General features: G+C 47.0%; 1 protein-coding gene across 5 annotated transcripts in view; it reads right to left on the reverse strand.

Moving 5' to 3' along the window:
- Positions 1-18016: 18016 nt before the first annotated feature.
- Positions 18017-21757, reverse strand: part of Gpam (glycerol-3-phosphate acyltransferase, mitochondrial) — a 59685-nt gene continuing 55944 nt past the window's right edge. For 3 of the 5 annotated variants that reach the window (XM_006526694.2, XM_006526692.4, XM_011247147.2), the window contains one exon: positions 18017-21428. In XM_006526694.2, coding sequence (XP_006526757.1) covers positions 21312-21428 — 117 coding nt within the window. In that variant the 3' untranslated portion in view covers positions 18017-21311. The remainder of the gene's footprint in view (positions 21429-21757) is intronic. The other 2 variants (NM_001356285.1, NM_008149.4) reach the window with 1 other exon arrangement.

The following is a 21757-nucleotide window of genomic DNA, read 5'->3' on the forward strand; positions in this document are numbered from 1 at the left end:
CAGAGAAGACTCAAGACCAACAAAACATTGCAAAGCTAGCTATATAAGCCAGCGCCTGTCACAACCCCTTGAGTTCTACTTATACTCCTTCCAAACATCACCTGTCCTCCACCGATCTTGCCTCACCACGTGTCTTGCCTCAGCACATGAGTCCGTCTTGGCAAAACTCCACTTGAGTCTGTTTCAGCTGACATCACTCCACCAATTGGCCGGAGTCTGAGGAAGCTGCAAAAAGCCGCAGTTTTTGATGTGTTTCTCTCTATGGAGTCCTGACAAATGCAGCTCAACTATGCAGTGTAAGGCGAATCAATAAATGCATGTCATTAGAAAAACAATCCTTCATCACATGTTTTTTTTTTTTTCACGTTCTTGCTTTAGCAAAACATCCTTTCACCTGTGTCTGCTTCAGGAAAACTCCTTCATGTGTTTGCCCCATCAAAACACCATCTAATACAACTGACTTTCCAAAGAATCCATAAGTTTTTACTTAAGATTTGTAAGTGGAGGACTGGGAGGAGAGGAGGGAAGGAGGGAGGGAGGGAGGCTCTGATCAGGAGGGCAAATGAATTTTAAAAAAATAAAATAAAATAAAACATTATCATACAACTATTCAGGATGTTTTCCCATAAATAAGCAAAATCACAATTCCAGAATGCGATGCTAAGGAACTGAGAACTTAGTGTGCCCAGGACTCCTTGTTTCCAGCATCCTTTGTAAGTGTGCCCAGGACTCCATGCTCCTCTGCACTGAGGTTCAGAGCACTCTCCACTTATTCCCAGTCACACCATCCATAGGCAACAGCTCCATTAGTCTACAAACATTCACTGAGACACAGTGGTGAACGGTGGACCCATTAGAAGTCTGCTATCTCTCCCCTGTTCTGCTATTCTAGAAACTGAAGAGTTTCAACATATCCTCACCAGGCTTCATTCTGTTTCATAAACACAAGCAAGGACACACTTAGCATCACCGGCCCGGGATGAAGACATGAGTCAGAGTAGCCTGTGGGTTCAAAGTACACTGAGAGTGCACTGATGGTCTCCATGTGCCAGGAGACTTATACAGACCACTCTGTCCAACTCTGAGAGTAGCCTGGGAAGCAGGCATTGTAACTTCCACACTTTCAAGACAGAAATGGGGGCTTGGTGACGTCTCCAGACACCATCGATCATACAGAGAATACATGGGGGTGGGAAGTGTAGAGGGGTTATCTGCAGGAACTCTCTACTTTGGCCTTGATGCAGTAGAGTCTTACAAGGGGGAGGATAAAGACTGGAGAAAGAAAGCAGCAAGTGTTTAGTTGGCATAGTTTTTTTAAATATTTTATTGGGTTTTTATACCTTTTTCTTCTCTTCCAACCCTTATTCCACGCTAATCCCTTTCAAACCCCGCCCCCGTCACTAAGATAGGAAAGAAAGAAGGTTAAAGGGGAAGGGGGCATCGTATTTCTTGGAGCAAGTCCAATCTTCATCATCAGGATCACTCCAACTTCTCAGCAAGCCGTAACTGCAACCAGGACCAACAAGGATCAGCAAGGACCAGCCAGGACCAGCAAGGGCCAGCAAGGGCCAGCAACAGCCTCTTTCTTCTTTGGAATGCCTCCCACCCTTCTCCGGGTTCTGGCATTTATTTCCTCTCCAAAGTTCCGAGGATTAAACTATCTGCAGTTGACAAAAATGACAGCCCTCCTAGAGCATGAGACAACCATAGCTAACAGCTGTGGACAAACTGAAGCAGCCCCATACCCCACCCCTGGGATTAAAACGTAACATAACTGATTTTTTTTGAAGAAATCAAAACTCCCACTACAGTATTTCAGACAGGAGCTGAGCCTAGAGCCAAGTCCAATGGAGAGGTGTGCACAGGATGAGCAGTAAGACCATGCCCTCCCATGAGACTTCTGGATGAGGGCTGGAGCCGTGAGCTGCACCTGTCCACTGAGCTAGGAAACAGAGAACCAACTTAACACTCTGGGATTATCTGATGTGCAGAGGAAAACAGCTCAGGCAGTAAGACACTTGGTTTTATAACATGTTCAGTGTCCAGTGAAAATGCTGGCTGTGGTGTCAAATGCGTGTGATCCCTGCACTGGAGAGCGGACACGGGTGATTCTGAGGCTGATGGGCAGCCAGCCTAGCCTACTTGGTGAGCAGCATTTCCCACTAAAATGGTGAACAGCTCCTGAAAAAGGACCCCCAAGGTTATCCTCTGGTCTCTACACACACTCACTCACACACAAACACACACACACCTGAATGCACACACTCACTCACACACAAACACACACACACCTGAATGCACACACTCACTCACACACAAACACACACACACCTGAATGCACACACACACACATGCACACATATGCACAAAAAGAAAACAGTAATAGTCTGGTCACAGGATAGAAGATGGACCAGAGGACTGGGTGATAAAGGAAGCCAAACAGACTAGGTTGTGGCATTCAGTGCTGAGGGAGGGACCAGGGTCTTTTGATGCAGGAGCCTGTGTGATGTCAGACTCTAGAAAGGACATACAGAAGGGAACAAGAGGAGGAGGGGAGGGGAAGGCCACAAGATCATCTTTGAGTTAGTGGACTGTCAGGCTCTGTGGAGCATCTAAGTGGAGGCATATCTAATAGGCTGATGGATGAAGAGGCAGCACACACCAAACACAGTGATGGGGAAAACCAAGGACAGAAGTGCCCTAGCTTCCTGGTGTGCGATGGTGGGGAACCTGTGCTGTGTCCCTGGCTGAGAAACCTTGAAGATGTGGGAGCAAAGGGAAGTGAACGTTCTCAGTATCACCCCCTCGGGAGCAGCAAAGAGTCCCTTCTCCCAGCCACACTTTGCTCTCCCAGTGGATGGTATTCGACCTTCAAGATTGTCGCCGAGGATGCCCTGTCCATTTGGTCTTTGCTCCTTCAACAAAAAGGGCAGTAGGATAAGTAATTTTATTTCATTGGTCCTGACCATCTGAAGCAAGCGGTGACAGGGTAACCTAATTCTTAGACAGAGACAGAGATAGAGGGGTGTGTGTGCGCGTGTGTGCGTGTGTGCATGTGTGTGTGTGTGTGTGTCCCCGCAAATGGGAATCTAAATGTGAACCTAGGAAAAGGTCACAGGGTGTTCCTGTGGCCATTTAGTCATTGATAACTCCACGCCTCCCTACAGATTTTTTGTCCAGATATTCTGTTGTTTACAATCACACATGTGATTGTTTACGTGACATTTGACTTCCTGTTCTGCTCAAGCCTCTTTGTGTAACTACAGCATACTAGCTGACATTTAAAATTTAGTAAAAGATTTTTCAACACCCACTGTGTGTCAGGCACCAGGCTCAATCCTAGGGATGTGAGCTGCTGGGACCTGATTCTTACCGTTGGTTGTTTACAGCCGGTGACGGTTCCGTTATTGTCTTCTTGGTTAACTAGGACTTGGTTCCTACTGTCAGGTTGTTTACAGCCAGTGACGGCTCAGTTATTATCTTCTTGGTTAACTAGGACTTGTCAGGTTGTTTATAGCCAGTGACAGCTCAGTTATTATCTTCTTGGTAAACTAAGGACATTTCTGATTCTGATTCTGTTTCAGAGAAACTTCCCTGGTCTCTCTGCACCAAGCCCTGAAGAGTCTCGCTCTAAAGCCAGACACCCCAGGAAGAGGAAGCTCCCACAAGACACCTGCTGTAGACTGAGCCACCCTGCCACCATCTTGATGAGATCTGCTGTGTCTATTTTAGAGTTTGTCATGACTGCTGGCGTGTTGGCATGATGTGGAGTGTTGACATTCCTCACAGAAGAAGTACGTGGGCAGAGTCATTGGATCCTCACTTCAGCTTCCAGACAGTCTTCCCCATCATTTTGAAGAGATTCCACCCTAATTACATGTGCTCTCAGGGTCTCCAGAAGGTGTCACAGCACGTGCTGGGAAGGCTAATGGAGAGGAGACCCACTCCATCTCTGTGGCTATAGGGAAACCAAAGCCCACACGGTGTGACCTTTCCACCACGGCTACTTTGGGCTCACAAATACACCTGTACTTAACCTCTTCCCCGTGCTCCTTGTGAGTGTTCCCAATAAATGGATCAGTGGAACTGAATTTTGGCTTGTCAGCATGACCTCAGAGGAACAGATAGATGTTCGCATTCCCCCAGGGGAGTGAGGGATTAGCAAGAGCTTCACACAAGGTAGAAGTCAAAATGTTTAATGCACTTTAAATTGATCTTACAGGTGATTATGGGTGGTATCCATTTCAATTCTTAAGCAAGAGGGTGTCCTTATTCCTTTACAAGTCTCCTTTGCTACTGTTTTCCTTTGGGCTTTGTGATGTTTCACCTGTATCTATCCATACATGTATCTGCCTACCTACTTACCAAACACACATATTATATGTGTGTATATGTATATGTATATGTATAGGTATATGTATATACATATATATGTATATGTGTGTGTTTATATATGTGTGTATATATAGTAGGTAGGCAGATACATGTATATATTTCTCTATTTCCCCAACCCTGACACACACCACACACACACACACACACACCACACACCATACACACACACACCACACACACACACCACACACACCATACACACACACACCACACACACATACACCACACGTTTTTTTTTAATAGGTTCTTACTGTGTAGCTCTGGTTGGGCTGGAGTTCAATTCACCTATTTTAAAAGATACTGCATAATGATTTTTCATATTTATCTGAATTATACAATCATAATCACTCTAATTTCAGAACTGTTTTGATATTGTCAAGAAAGACCCCATATACAAAGCAGATGTAGTCCTTTCTTCCTTCTTTCCACACATTGAATATAGCTGATCTACATATGTCTGTCTGTCTACATAGATTTTTTTTTCCCACAGTGGATATTTTATAAGATAGAATCCTACATTTCATTTGTCTTTTTTTTTTAACCAAGATTTGCAATTACAGAGAATAATATATTTAAAGTTTACTCATGTTATAGAATCTATCAATAATTTCTTGTAAAGGCTAGCTACTATTCTATTGCTGGGCTAGAGCACATTTTGTTGATTTATTCATGGACAATGACTTTGTGTGGGCTTGTTTCCTCTTTGGCTATGATGAATAATGCTGCCATGAACAGCCATCTATATGTTGTCTATATACCTAGGTCTAAATTGCTGGGTGATAACCCAAATGTGCCCACTCTTTTAATTTATCTTCTGTTTGTTTGAATATTAACCCTATATCTAATACATGGGTTGTGGATATTTTATCACACCCCATAGGTCACCTTTGACCCAGTTTTCCAACAGTAATTTTTGGTGCACCAGTTCCTTCTCCATGACTGTCCTTGATATCCATAAAGATCAACTGACCATATCATGAATGTATTGCTCGACTCTTCCGTCCCATCTGTCTACTTGTCTGTTCTTCTGCCAGCATCAGGCTATTATTATTTAACCTTTTGGGGAACAACAAGACTGTTTTCAAAGACACAGGACTCTTTGTAATTCCTCCAAGAAATGTGTGGGGTTTGTGTTTTCTCCTTACCCTTCAGCACTGGTCCATCTTTTTGTTGTAACTCTCCCAGGAGGAATGAAGTGGAACCTCACTGTGCTGTCGATGTAAATTTCCCTGCTGGCTAATGACCCCGTGGCATTGTGATGCTAAAAGTTCTGAGGTGTGTTTCATATCTTATTTGTTCCCTACATTAAAATAAAAAACTGTCTTCTTAGAACTTACCAATATAAAACTGATCTATTAGATCTATCGGGCCCCTTTGATATCAGGGAGGGGAGGGGATCATTAATGATGTAGTCGATATAAGTTGTGTATGGAATATGCTCATGTTCTTAGGATTCCAGAAAGAAAGAAACCACAAGTACCCTTAACGTTCTGTCCTTTAGAGAGGGTCAGGCCAAGACCCCATTTAAGCAGGAACTCATTTTTCTAAACAACAAGAAAAATGGAAATTGAGAGGAGCAAAATATAATATTGTGAATAGACCTAGGGTAGATCTAGACTGGAGTTTCAAAGGGTCCTGCATGCTAGACTAGAGATCAGATCACAGGGAAGTCTCTGAGGCTGTAAACCCAAAAGCAAATAAGGATACAGAGCATGTTCAACCTGCAGCCGGGGAAGCTGCAAATCAGGTGTCACCACAGGCATGACCATGACCTCTGTTCCAGGGCACAACGCTATGTGCCATCTTCTCCCAACTTTCAGATAGCCTTCCTGCCCATGAGGTTAGTGTGACTCATCATGCATCATAAGAAATTACAGAAGCCACCAGCTAGATGGCGGAGAACTTAGAGGAGGCTCCGAAACACACAGTTTAAAGGCCTAATGCTCAACTCTGCGATTTATTTATATGTGGCCTTTATCATTAAGCCCAAGTTTTAAAAAAGTTAAAAGTCACTGTTTAAGATGAGACTTGTCATTGAACGGATTGCCAATTTATGCTGAGTCAGCATGCACGTTCCCAGGAACCCTTGCCCTCCCTTGTCACATTTGGGGCACAGTGTTCCATTGTTGATGTTGTACTCACACTGGATCACATGGGCAATCTTTACAGAACATCGATGCCTTGCCGCTGCCACCCAGAATCCCTTTGCATCAGTTTCAAGCTACAGCCTGAACGTCAAATGTTGAAAACCTCTCCAGATAAACCAGGCTCAGGACAACTTAAAAAGGATGCAGTGAAACCCAGTCAGAACATCTTTAAGATGGAAATACGTTTTCATGCCAACTACCAATCCAGCTCGTCACTGCTCAACGCTGCACTTCCTGAAGGATCACCAAACCTAACCACTCGCCCACAGTCAACCTTAGAGAAGCAAACTTCAAAAGCTCAGGCATAAAACCCTGCCACCTTGCCTGGCAGCTCACCCTAAACCTGGGCGATTTAAATGTTCTCTACAAGTATGAAATTCACCAAAGTAATGAACAAACTCCAGAGGTGGTGGGGTCTGAACCTCTCATTTTACAGATGAGAAATCTGAGGCACAGAACAGCATCTTCAGTCCTGACGGAGAGCCTGAGTGTCCTCTCTCTGCTGCCTTTGAGCAAAGGATGTTTGGGGGCGGGGGGTGGGGGGATGGAGATGCACCTGTGGTCAAAAGTTCATCACCAAAATGTTTGTTGTTCAGGAGATTGAAAGTTTCCACGCCAACCCAGCAAGGCCAGGTGGCTTCCATTCCTTCAGTTCACGTTCATCTGATTAAGGGTAGGTACAGTAATTAGAAGCAGGCAAGGACCCAGGAAATGAAAACCTCTAATACAATTCTGTGTGGAGGGGTCAGCATCCACCATGGCAAGCAGCTGGGACTCACGGTCTGGCCTGAGGGAAGCAGAAGGAAGCGCATTCCACGCGTAGGAAAAGCAGTTTAAAGACAGATTCCCCCCAGGTCTCAGTGTTACAGCCCATTCTGGATAGTGAATGCCAGCTCGGAGCCAGACGTCATCCAACCTGGGAATGACAAGGGCTGTGCAAAACTCACTGTGCACGCTTGCTTGCTTCCCTGAGTAGATACCAAGTGCCTTGTCTTTACATTATCCTTTATAATCCTTGAAGCCACTCTATGGAGGTAGTGCGTACCCCCATTTGGCAAAAGAAGTAACTGAGGTTTAGAATGGCTGAGTTGTCACCTGTCTGCACCCAAATCCCACCGGCAGGAGTAAGGCCAAGACTAAAAGCCACACCCATCTGGAACCAGAGTTCTAGCATCTCCTATACCACACCATCTACCCCTTTCCACATCAGCAACCTTGGCTCTTAAAGAAGATCAGCCTCATCCTGACAGGTGAGAATGCACAGGAGCACCAGGGTCCATTAGAACAGATGCTGGACAGAGCAGAGTGAGCAATGGAATGCGGGCTGTGCCTTACTAAATGCATGGCCCTCTCTGCGGCTAGGAATGTGCTCAGAGAGTGAGCGCAGCCATCCCAGATGCTGCAGACCCAGGCCTCTGCGGTGTTGTGGCCCACTACAAGGAGACCCCAGGTCCATAGCTACTTTTGAACCATCTGGCTCAGTTGCCTGTTACACTGCCACGTCAGCCAAGCACAGGGCCTCCAGCAGACACAGTTTAGCGAGTTCACAGCTCAGTGATTCTCTAGATGAATTATCTGCACTCTAGTGCCAGATTTTCCCCAAAACCAGCTGCAGGTGGCTTCTCCTGGTTGCCATCTGTCTTGTCAATAGGACATGATATATAGATCACCATTTTTCCCCTCTGGTACCCACCAGCTGGGCTGTAGTATGTAGTAGTTGTGTAGTAGTTAGTAACTGATCTCTCTCTCTCTCTCTCTCTCTCTCTCTCTCTCTCTCTCTCTCTCGCTCTCTCTCTTCAGTCTGTGTCTTGACCAAACCTTAATGAAGGAAGGATTTGCTCTGGCTCAGTCTATGGTCCATCACTGGAGAAAGGCTGGAGTGTGAGGTAGCTAGCCACATCCTGTCTTTAGTCAAGAAGAAGAGAGAGATGAATGCTAGTCCTGTGTGTTTGCTTTCTTTCTGTCTCTTTTTATTAGTCTTAGGTCCCCAGTTCACAGGATGGTGGCATCTAAATTCAGTGTACGTCTTTCTCAGTTAGATCTCTGTGGAAACATCCTAGCAGGGCACCTCCCCCCAACCCCCAGGTAACTCTCAATCTAGTGACATTGGTATCGGCATTAACCAGTGCATACCCCTGGGTCCTTCCCTACCTCTGCATTCCATTCCAAACTTTCTCATTGGTTCAAAACTTCATAGTCTTTGTGACTCTTTTTAAGCCTAACCTCCTTTGCTCTGCCTGTCACATACACAATTCAAGGTTGGAATGCTGTTTTGTCTATGGGGTTGGGGGAGAACAGTAGAATTCTACCTCCTGAGTGAGACCAGCTTCTGTTGCCCTAAGGTTTTCCAGGAACCTCAGGAGACACTTTTGAGTTATTGATTGCCTGTCTTGGACAAGAAGCCTAGAAGAGAAGCCAGAGAGCACAGAGCAAAGGCTTTTGGAAGTGACCAAAGGTGTGGAGAATCACTCTCAGACACAAATATATGCAAACACACACACACACACACAAACACACACACACACACATACACACCCACACACACATGCTACTCAGCAGGCTGCCCTTTGATTTGTGCTTCCAGATACCACACTCCAAAACCTCCAACCAGAATGTGTTCAAGCCTCAAGGATCACACTCACCAGGTTACCAAAAATACAGGGTGCACTGACAGCTCGGGAGAAAGTCAAAGACTAACCACATCTTTGTCTGTATCCTAACTTGGACGGACTCTTTAAAAGGGGAGAAGGTAACTGAACATTGAACATTGGCTGGAATTAATGCACATGTTTTAGAAGTGATCATGGGACTTGGTTCTTTCTTTAAAAGTCCCATCATCCTCCACAGCTTGAAATATTTATGGGTGAAATGATAGGATATGGGAGATTATCTTGGAGACCGTCCAGAGGTGGGAGAGAGGCAGGGTATAGCTGGGAGGAAACTGAGCTCGGTTTGCCAATAGTTGGCGCCCATGACTGGACTGAGGAACCTGGCAACAAGATACTGCTCTTACCACTCTGATACCTGTTTGGAGCTTCCCATGATGAACAGGATCTTTTTTTTTTTTTTTTTTTTTAAGGGAAGAAGTAAAAAGTCTCAGCCCAGGAAGACTCCAGACTGAAACATTCCCACTCTCTCCAAGACTGTCTCAGAAGCAAGGAACAGTGCTTCCTGCTTCCCAGGACAAGCAGCTGATAAGGTCACCGTATTCATGGTCTACTAGCTATAGACTTCCTGAGAGGTGGGGTTACCTGAAGCTGTGTGGATTTGTCACATAGCCTGGGCATCCCCTTGAGTGCCCTCCCCAGCCTCTAGACTGCACTATGTCCAGCAAATATGTTTGGCTGGCTAGAAAAATGAATGGCAAACTCCTAGCCCTTTGGGTACCATTTGCAGACATAATTCTTCAATATATAAGACAAAAGTCTACCTCTGTTGCTTCCTTGCTGTGTGGCTTGGAGCAAGAATCTTAACCTCTCTGATTCTCCTCTCATATAAATCATACTGGTAAATCGCCTCCTGGCTGCTGGCTTTCCTCATAGCTTTAGTTGCTGTTCCCTGGGAAGAGCAGATATGCACTGGTGGGAACCACCAAGGCAACTCCCTGGGTGTCCCTAAAGGCCCTCAGCTTCAAAGGTGCCAGCAATGTCAACCTTGGTACCTACTTCCTGGTGTTCCATGGTGGCACTGCACAAAGACTTCAGGTCCTGGGCAAGTTTCATCTCCAAGGTTCTTGTAGTGGAAAGCATCAGCCAGTGTCATTATAAAGCAAATATGTTAACATTTCAGACTAACCTACTACCAAACCAAACCAGAGAGGGGTATTGGGGACCCAGGGCTGCTGCAGGAAGCAGGGTGCCTGACCACAGTAGACAGAAGTTTCATCTACTGCAGGAAGAAGATCCAGTCTGGCTGCAGTGGCTTTGACAAGCAGGTCTGCCAGCTGATGCCTCACACAAGACCATGGTACAGCCCTGAGCAGAGGACAGCCTATATAAAGTCAGTCCTCCAGAGCCCCTCCAACCTCAGTCTCTACAGTGTATAACACCTGTCTATACCTACCACTGACGATGCTTGCAAGGACCCTGAATGGACCTTAGGATCCTGTGGAAAGGCCAGAAAAGCTGTGGCTGAATAGCCTCTGAACAGGCTTGCAACTGTCCCTCACTGGTGTCCCTGACTCCTCCAAAAAGCTCGGCAGAGGACAACTGAAGGCCAAGCTGAGTCCAGTTTCCTGGCCTAGAATAGCCTAGCAGAAGGAACGGGCTCAGAAAGCTGGAGAGAGCCATCATTACCTATCATAGCCTGGTTCCGGAACACCCGGGCTGAGTGGAGGTGCTGAGCTCTGAGAGATGGATCAAGCTAGGCCTGGAGGGATTAAAGAAGGAACACAGGCCAACACCACAGCTCTGCTGGTAAAGCCATTTGCTGCCAAGCCTGTGACTCATCCCTGAGACCCACTGTCCCTGACCTCCATGCCTACCCACCACCCCACTGGACACACACACACACACACACACACACACACACACACACGCACGCACGCACACACACACACACACTAAATAAAAATCTAATTTGAAAGAAAAAATATAAATAACATGCTAAAGATGCCTTATCGTGTCCAGGGAGTTCATGCTCTACAAACAAAGGCCATAGGGAGGGGCAGGCTCTTGGGAAAGTCAACTCAGGTGTGAGGGTAACTATCGATCATTCCCCTATCATTCCCCACAGCAGCCCAAGTCCCCAAGCTCCAGCCAAAAGCCACCCTCCCCAGAGCTGCCTCTGGCAATGGTGAGACCGGATCTGGGCATAAAATGTCCTAGGAAATGACAGCCACATTTGAGCAGGAAATGAGTTAAGGGATTTAAGGGGATGATAGAAAATAGTCTGCAGACCTTGGACCCTGAGACTCCCCAAACTTCACACTTTTCCAAGCCGGCGCCAACACCAAGCTAAACTGAAGAACGCCTCCGCCCTCTAGTGGACAGAATGGCCATAGTCCTGGTGGTTCCAGGTGCCCTCTTCCTTCAGTGTGATAGAGAGGACCCAGAAAAGGACAAGCAAGAATAAAACTGTGGACCATTGTCTCCGGCCCCTATTCCCTTCCCTCGTTCTTCCTCACCAGTCCCCCATTTTCCCACTGATCAGACATCCACCCTTCCCAGCTTGCTCGTTTGCTCCCACATAAAACTCACTCTGTGAATGAATAAAGGAGCTTAAAATGGGAGCCTCACCTGGAGAAACTCGGTTTCAACTGGCAGAGCCTGGGCTCAAAGTCAAGTTCCCATACAGTGGGCACCAAAGAGGTATTTCCGGGTGGCTGGGAGGCACTTAGGTCCTCGCCATAGACTTCAGAAATCATTTGCACTTCGTTTTCCGATAGGACAAGGGTGGGTGGACCAAAGTGAGGAATAAGACAGACCCTGAGCTCCGTGATAGGCTTTGGAATCCCCAGGGCACCAGGGAATGGACCGGTCCCGCCCCTCACTTTCTGCAGTCCCTGCAGACATTCCTGCCTAAGGGTCCCTAGACAGCAGGTGCCCTGTAGCCACTGGAATCTCCAGCTTCCCGCAGACTTCCAGCTGCCCGAGCAAAGCCCTCTGCCACGCTCCATGCCTCAGCCCTGTCTCTTGTCTTTCGCTGTCCCGGCTTCATCTGAGGCCATCCTGGGGTCTGGTAGTATGTGACAAGCAACATGTTCGCCCTAGTTGTCTGGACAGCCTCGGCCACTCCTTCCCTTCCCTTCCCTTCCCTTCCCTTCCCTTCCCTTCCCTTCCCTCCCCTCCCCTCCCCTCCCCTCCCCTCCCCTCCCCTCCCCTCCCCTCCCCTCCCCTCCCCTCCCCTCCCCTCCCCTCCCCTCCCCTCCCCTCTCCTTTCCTTTCCTTTCCTTTCCTTTCTTTCCTTTTTTAATTACCTACATCGTGGCTTAGAACCCGCTGATGAAGTTCTATCACCACCTAGTGGTCAGATCCAAAATGTGTGGCATGGCCACACCCAGCGTTTTGGTACAGGACCACCTGATCGAAGAAAATGAAAATTAATGTATGCCTTTAAGACAGGATGGGGGGGGGGGGAATCCCAAAGCCTGTTTATGCAGAGGTTGAACCAGTGCCTGTCAAATGATGGCAGAGGAAGGAGTGGGCAGGCAGAAGAAAACTTAGTTTGCCAGGTATTCTCTTCGGAGACAGCACCCTGAGCTAACATTTATGACGCTGCCATCATAAGCCAGGCTGGGGTGCATCCGGCGTGTTCACGCTAACGTGTTGTCACCTGCTAGGTGAAGACGGAGCATCAGAAAACAGGTTCAAGATCCAGTGGCTGCTGAGTGTGGAGCTGGGACTTGAACCCAGGAAGTCTTAACCAGGTTCCGCGACTGAGTAGCAACGCTTTGGTCACCTGGGCACAATATCATGCAAACAAAGACATCAAAGGCAAAGCTAACTGTAGATGGGCTGTGTCTCCAGATTCTAATGCCAATTTCTATGGGTCCAACTTTTTGTCGACACCTTAGGCTCCGTGCCAAAAGAAAACAATTAGAAAGACACCAGTGCTCTTCCCTTGGCGGCCATCTTTTCTTCCCCGAGATCCCAATGGTGAGACTGGCTCTTCTCACCTGCAGCGGTGAGGCTAGGGTTCCCCCTCACACAGCCACAGCTGCACCCCTTTTGCCCTGGCTGGGTCCTGACATGGGGCATCATGTTTTGGAAATAATAATTTTCTTCTTCCTAGTGCATCTCCATCCTTACTCCTTCCTCGCCCTGCACCCGAGATGAGACTTAACATACTAGTCCTGAAATCCAAACACACACACACACACACACACACACACACACACACACCACACACACACACACACACACACACACACACACACACCACACACACACACACACACACACACCACACACACACACACACACACACACACACACACACACACCACACACACACACACACACACACACACACCACACACACACACACACACACCACACAACACACACACACACACCACACACCACACACACACACACACACACACACACACCACACACACACACACACACACCACACAACACACACACACACACCACACACCACACACACACACACACACCACACACCACACACACACACACACACACACACACACACACACACACACACACACACACACGATGCAGGAGGCAAGGTTGAAGAAAGCTGTGGGTCAGCCTCCTAGCTGTAGCTGCTAGCTCCCCTGAGGAAGTTGAAGAGTTTCCTCAAACCCCGCCTCCACTTTGTCTGTACAATGGGAAGCGGCTGGTCCTGCCTGCACAGCTGGCAGGTCTGTGACTGGCTGTTCATTTGTGCTCAGTGTTTTATAAACAGCTCACTGCAAAGGGCAAACTGCTCCATCTACAAACTCAAAGGGCTGCTGTCCTCCATTTTTAAAAGCGTGTGCATCCAGAGACACCACTGTTTTCAGAAAACAAGTGCACAAGCTCCGCGATCAAATGACCTCTGGCACAGGGCACGGGCAAACGCAGGAAGAGAAAGATACACACCTCTGTTCCCCACCAACCCCCCGACCTGAGGCAGGAGCATAGATCTAACAACATTAACCACACCCAAAAATATACAGGAAAAGAAAATCTAACAGCTCAGAAACGATATTGCATTTGCTTGAAAAGCCAAGGGCCTGGAGCCTCCCTATCACCAGAGTGCTGTGACAACATACAGATCCTGTATAGAACCACTTAATGGTCTGTCGAATTCAATTAGGGGAAATTTTGAGACTTCCCATTTAAACTATCTGTTCTTCCTTCAAGACTGAGTGTCTTGGATGAGAACCTGGACGCCATACCCCAGTCTCCAGAACAGCCTGGCAGGCTCTCCAGAGTCTCAACCAAATGCAGTGTTGTTAGGGACTTTCCTTAGGTGTGGCCTTTGTCCCTGAGGAGATACAGTCCTGCTCCAGGGAGAGGAGAGGGCTTGGCACTTGTATGATCTTCTGGTGCTGTGAAGGTTGGCTCTGGATAGTACTAGCACTTCCTGGATATTTAATCTCCATTGTGATTATTTCCAACCATGGTAGATAGTAGACCTTTGCCAACGAAACAACAGAGGGGACCTCTCCATCACTCTCCCATCATGTTGCTCATCCAAAATGGGGCATCAGCTCAGCATAGTCTAATGAAGAGTAAGGCTGTCTTTGCTTGGTGTTCCTAGAACCAGTCAAGACAGGAGAGTTCAGCAACAGGTCATCTATGTGCAAGCATTTGCCAGGAAGGAGAAGCAGGGACTGACCAAAGGAGACAGAGGGGGGTGAAAAAAGAAAGGAGTGCTAATGGGTCACTTGCTGTGGGCAACAGAAGCCTCTTAGCACCAGGGCCCCCAGAACATTCTTGAGAGCGAAAAAGCTAAGCTGTGTGTCAAGGGTCAGCCCTAGCTTATAAACTGAAGGTCACCCATGACAGGTTGGCTCACCAGCACTCTGCACAGAGGCTAAGACTATCCTCTGCAGGAAGATTCAGAAAGAGATGGTGGGTCCGAGATCTTCCTCAGGTTGACTGTCACAGTAGACAAGCAGAAATAGGCAAGGGACCTTCCGAATCCACTGTCAAAACCTGCCTCAAGAAAACCCAGTATAACAAAAGCAGCTCACCTTCACGCTGGAAGTAAATTGTACTTCTGGGGCGCTCTAAAGGACTCGTCTGGCACTTACGTTTATTAGCTCCAACTTATAAAAGGGAGAATTCAATCATGTGCCCAAAGTCCTGTAAGCAATTACTAACCCTACTAAGCCTCCAAACTTAACTTTGGCCCCTCATTTCTCAGCCTCCTTTCTGCCATGGTTCTCTGAAGATTCTTACAAGAAATAAGGCTAAGTTCTCTGAATTTCAAAGATTGGGTCAAAATAATCAGTGCTTCATGGCCTATGTCATGAGGCTAAATATTCTTTTTTAATATTTTTATTAGGTATTTTCCTCATTTGCATTTCCAATGCTATACCAAAAGTCCCCCATACCCTCCTCCCACTCCCCTACCCACCCACTCCCACTTCTTGGCCCTGGCGTTCCCCTGTACTGGGGCATATAAAGTTTGCATGTCCAATGGGCCTCTCTTTGCAGTGATGGCCGACTAGGCCATCTTTTGATACATATGCAGCTAGAGTCAAGAGCTCCGGGGTACTGGTTAGTTCATAATGTTGTTCCACCTATAGGGTTGCAGTTCCCTTTAGCTCCTTGGCTACTTTCTCTAGCTCCTCCATTGGGGGCCCTGTGATCCATCCAATAGCTGACTGTGAGCATCCACTTCTATGTTTGCTGGGCCCCAGCATAGTCTCAGAAGAGACAGCTATATCTGGGTCCTTTCAGCAAAATCTTGTTAGTGTATGCAATGGTGTCAGCGTTTGGAAGCTGATTATGGGATGGATCCCCGGATATGACAGCCTCTAGATGGTCCATCCTTTCGTCACAGCTCCAAACTTTGTCTCTGTAACTCCTTCCATGGGTGTTTTGTTCCCAATTCTAAGAAGGGGCAAAGGGCCCACACTTTGGTCTTCGTTCTTCTTGAGTTTCATGCGTTTAGCAAATTGTATCTTATATCTTGGGTATCCTAAGTTTCTGGGCTAATATCCACTTGCAATTACTAACCCTAATTTGCATATTTGTGCAACTTAATACTGAAGATCTTGCCAAGAGATGACCTTGCATAGCAAAGCATTCAGACATTCTATTTTGTGATTTCTTAACAGCATTCCAGAACACATCATGTAAGTGGCATCCTGACATGCCATGATCAGTGACCACCACGTTCTGGTCCTTCACAGACCCTAACACCCCCTTCCTGCTTTGTATGTCTGTTTGTGGCATACACGTGTGATATTTGTACATATGTACAGGTGAGCCCACGTGGAGGCCAGGGGAAGACGCTGGGTGTCCTGTTCTATCAGCGCCCCGCCCCGCCCACCTTGTTCCCTTGAGACGGGATCGTCACTGAACTGGGAGCTAGGCTGGAAGCCAGCAAGGCCCAGTGAGTGACCTTCCTGTCCCCACCATCTATACAGCACTGGGGTCACATGCCTGTGCAGACGTGCCTGGCTTCTTACAGCAGCGCTGAGACCCAACCCCAGGTCCCCACGAGGCAGCAAGCACAGTGTTCCAGTCTCCTTCTGTCGCTATGATGAACACTCTGACCAAAAGCAGCCTGGGGAAGAAAGGGCTTGCTTCAGCTTATACTTCCAGGTCAAAGTCCATCGCTGAGGGAAGTCCAGGCAGGAACTGAAGGCAGAAACCTGGAGTCAGGAGGCTGGTGAGATGGCTCAGCGGTTAAGAGCACTGACTGCTTTTCCAGAGGTCCCTGCAACCACACGGTGGCTCACAACCATGTACAGTGTACTCATATAGATAAAATAAATCTTTTTTAAAAAAGAAAGAAACCTGGAGTGGAAACCCGCTTACTGGCTCTCTCACCGGCTCGTGCTATGCTAGCTTTCTTACTGAGCCCAGGACCACCTACATAGAGTGCCACTCACAGGGAGATGGACCCTCTCACACCTCAATCAACATTCTAGACAATTCCTCAGACCTATCCACAGGCTAGTATGATGGAGGTAACTCTTCAATTGAGGATCCTTCTTCCAAAGTTGTATCAAGTTGACAACAGAAACTAAACAGGACTTACCGTTACCTAGAGAGTGATCTTGTGCCCAAAGTGACATTTCTATCACTCTCAGCCTCAACATTTTACTATCGTGTAAAGTTATCTTCTGGGCGCTAAGGCTTTTACTATGAAAACAGCAACTAGAAATCTGAAACTGAAACTCATCCTCCTGAGTAGACAGATTGAGAAAAGCAAAATATAGAGAAACACCCGAAGGTGAAGACGTCGGCAATAGAAGCTGAATGCCGCCCGTTTTAGACGTACTTTCCGTGCAGGAACGTGAGCAGGGCTGGGTGGCTGCTGAGGCCGGCAAACACTCCCGCAGCCACAGCTGGGGGCTGTCTGGGACTCAAAGGCTAGGTGCATGCTCATCATGCCTATGTCTGCCACCATCCCCTGATTCAGTCCTACAGCAGGCTAGATCTGGGTACACTCAGAGGAGCTACAAAATATCTGTGCTTTCAAAAGGTCAATCCTTTATTCTTAAAAAAATGCGCTAATGTTTTTGAGCAACTATTATAAACCAGTGGAAATCTAGGACTTCACTGTCCTTTTTGTAAAGTTAAATATCTATGCAAACAGATGGCAGAACGCACACTAAAGGGGTCTGCGGGAACCCAGAGTGTCTCTGTGATGTGAGCAGGCATCCCCATTGCCAAATGTTTCATCAAGGTTGAAGGAACGTGAGCCCATAAAGTCAGGGCTGGGCTAGCAACCCACAAGTTGACCTCAGGTTACATCCTAACAAAGTCCTGTGAAGTTAAACAAACAGGGCAAAATGAGTGAGGTAAAAGTCTTACCAAATCCAAGACATTAAAAATCAGTCGGGTTTTTTTTTTCTGGTTTATTAAAACAAAACTCCATGTCCATGCTTCTCGGGACATGCTATCACCAGGCATAAACGTCAGTCAACATTTCCAAGGCAGTGTCCTTCACAAAGTCACACAGTGCTTTTTTACAATAGCAATTCTTTTTACAACAATGTAGCATTGCTCTGTACAATGGGCAAATACTGTAACAAGTGCCTTCCATAAAGACAGTTAGCCCTTTAGCTGTTGGGAAGCAAGGTCAGAAGTCTCTTGAAGCAGTCACTGGCCGCACTAAACTAAATGCCAGGTGGCAGCTCTCAAGCCCCTAAAAAGTGTTTTTAAAAAACAGATTTACATCCCATAATAAGTCTTAGAAACTTCAAAGGTAGGGCCTATCATTTCAAAACACTACAGTTATCTATGGATAAAAATCTGCATTCAACTGTGCAGTTTTCTTCTAGATCTGAATTAAAACCTTTATTATTTACCCCAATTTTAATTTTTTAATTTCTCTATTAATTCTGCTACTCTCAGTTTTAAAAAGGCCAGGGTTGTGGTAGATCCTTCATGAGGAAGGCACTGCAGCCAGCTTCCTGTGCTTGCTCTCTCCAGTGAGGAAAGATACCCGAGCACACCACAGTGCATCGTGAGCGATACAAAAAGCATGCAGCCTGCCTGCCACTGTTGTGACTTTTGGTCTGCTTAAAGAACAATGAATGTAGTTTCTGAAAAGGTTTTCCACGGCATGCAGTGTCCCAGAGGGGAAAAGGTCCTGAGGTCCAAACAGTTTGGGAAATGCTACGTGCATCAGTCTGTGTACTATCAGATGCAGTCCTGTCCGCACCGCAGGGCACTGCAGGGCACTGCATGTTCCCACGGATCCCCATCTCAGGGCATCACGATACTGCAGGAACCAAGGCGGCAGGACAGGAACTCCAGTCCTAGCTTCTATTCCCTGCCATCCATCCCAGATATACTTTTCTGCATTCGGCCTCCTGACGTCCACAGTTTAAGAGAGTCAGGAAGGCTAGAGTGTGTTCCTGGCTGAATGGACATAACACTTGTTTTGCCTTCATTTTTCCTTAGGATTTGGAAAGCAAATGCCCCTCCCCCTCTGGCTTACTTGGCTTGGCCTCACTTAAAAGCAGAGTGCAGCTTCATATTGCTTAGTATTAGGTTTTTATTTATTAAACTTGACTCACAGTCTTCCCCTGAAGGGCATGCATTTCAACTTGACAGAAATGCAGTAGAGTAAACTGTAATAAATTATATACAAGCACCTAGTTTGTTTAATCGTTCGAGGAAGCCACCCACTGCTGGAAAACAAGGGGAATGTTTCTATTAGGGAACAGGGCTACCTGGAAGCCTTATTGTGATGCTTTTTGTCTTTCATAATGAGGCACTGAAGAATGAGTTGTGCTAAAATTAACTCAAGGGTCAGCTTGTCAGGAAGAGCATAACTTTGGTTGAGATTTTTCTTCCATAAGAAAGGTTTCAAAGCACCAGTTAATTATGAAAAGCGTGCGTGCCTATCCTCACAGTGAGTTAATTGTCAGGCAACAGCAAGTCTGACTGCAGTTCTTAAAGTAACACCTACCAAAAGGGAGAGCACGGCAAGGGACGTGGGACGCACACGTCTCTGCGCAAGCTGGGGAGCAGCGCTCATTTGCAGAGCTGACAAGCAGGGCAGCAACACCCACTGGCAGACAGATCAGAGGAAGCCACCTACAGTTTCCATTTAGAGGGAAAAAAAAAAAAACAGAGACCAATAAAATGCTTGAGTCCCCACAGATAAACCCAAGGGAGTACACCAGCCTCTCTGGGTGTCCCCCAAGTACAGCCAAGGGAAGTGCCAGCCTAGTTAGGGGAGCAGAGGCTAAAGGTGAGCATCTCACTGCACACCAAAGTCGCTACAGTTGACAGAAGTGAAGCAAAGGAAAAGGAGGTGTGACATGCACAAGGCAAGGGCGGAGGTCACCACAGCACAGTATTATTGCTATGCGCTCCAGACCAGCCACGCCATGCTCTGTGTAACACCAGGCAGGCCCACCCTCCCCCAACACACACGTCACTCATAGGATACAGTTAGTGTTTGAAATTCAAGTTCAGGAAAGTACAAACCTCATCCCTAATACTTTTATCAATTCAAATCATCTATACAACACTCATCAGAAAAATTCATAATTCCGTAAAATCATATATATGGACAGTGAACAATTAGAGACTGCATTGTCACGTGATCTTGAAATCTGCCATAATCACCACAAATAACTAACAGTTATGCTCCCCGCTCATGAGAAAGGCACCTACCCACTACAACAGAGGTGCTTTCACAATCACTCGCCTTTACATGGCAGGAAGTTTGGGTATGTGGCCCACATAAATGTCCTTGCCTCCAACCACCTGCCACTCAGCTGGGTCACTGTGCATGCTACACAGGCTGCACAGTGCGCCATCTGGGTACAAGCCATACACTAGCCACAGCACAGCACCCAGTGAGTGAGCAGTGTCTGGAACCCCTGGGTCAGCAGTTTGTAGCCAGAGTGCCACACGCCAGTGATCACTGCAGCCGAGCTCCTCAAAAGCAGCAGGTGTCAATCACTCAAAGGTATCAGCAACAGGGACTCTAAACACTGGTCATTACAGCTCAAAGGCACTCTTGTCACGTGAGCACAGCCTTTAATGCCACCTTCCTGGCCAAGCACAGCTCACCCTTGCCAACCAGAGTCACCTCCTGATGCTGGCTCTTTCCTCAGCCTCTCACCTCCTGACTGCAGTGTCATCTGCTTTCAGGCAGCTACTCAGATACATCTTGAGTGTGCCGGCGCAGGACAACATTGCTCCTTAGTAAAGCAGTTGAGAGGAAAGGGCTCACATACAAACCATAACTTCTGTTGACAGCGATAATGGAGACAGAGAATGGATGGCCCAATTATTTTAAAGGAAACATTATTACTTACTATATAAGAGTCAGTTCTACAAACACCTCAATGTCCATCACAGTAACTAGCCTGAAAAGTTGTACTTAAAATGTGAACCTTTAATAAACTCCAAAATAACTTACTGAGATTTCACCTATAACCTAGTGATCATGAATCACAGATGGCACTGGCCCTGAGTGCTCTGCGCAGGCCACTGCGTCTGTGTTGGGAGGAGCGCAGGTCCACGGGGGCAGAAGGCACGTGTCTTCCTGGAAGTCTCCTCGGGGTAGGGCAGGCTGGGCCATGCCAGGATACCTGCCACTCTGGGTCAGACTGGAGGCTGCAAGGGACTCATCAGCTCCTCGCTCGAGATAGGTGCTGAGAGATCGCTACAGCACCACAAAACTCAGAATATACTCTAGGAGTTTCTGCCGGTTGCACTGAGGTAGGAAAGTACTGCTCAGTTCTAGAACAGACACTCGCTTTTGCTTGGTCTCTTTGAAAACCTGGAGAGAAAGATAAGAGAAACTGAGTCAAAGAAACTGCAAAGGAAGTACTTTTGTTACCAGCCCAGTCCTTGACCTATGTCCATAACCCAAAATGTTAAAAAACATACAAAGCTGTAGGCATGTGGGTCAGATGCAAGCATGGAGGTGTGAGTCAGATGCAAGCATGGAGGTGTGAGTTGGATGCAAGCATGGAGGTGTGGGTCAGATGTAAGCATGGAGGTGTGAATCAGATGCAAGCATGGAGGTCTGAGTTGGATGCAAGCATGGAGGTGTGAGTTGGATGCAAGCATGGAGGTGTGAGTTGGATGCAAGCATGGAGGTGTGGA

Source organism: Mus musculus, chromosome 19 (genome assembly GCF_000001635.26).
Source record: "Mus musculus strain C57BL/6J chromosome 19, GRCm38.p6 C57BL/6J".
NCBI lineage: Eukaryota > Metazoa > Chordata > Mammalia > Rodentia > Muridae > Mus > Mus musculus.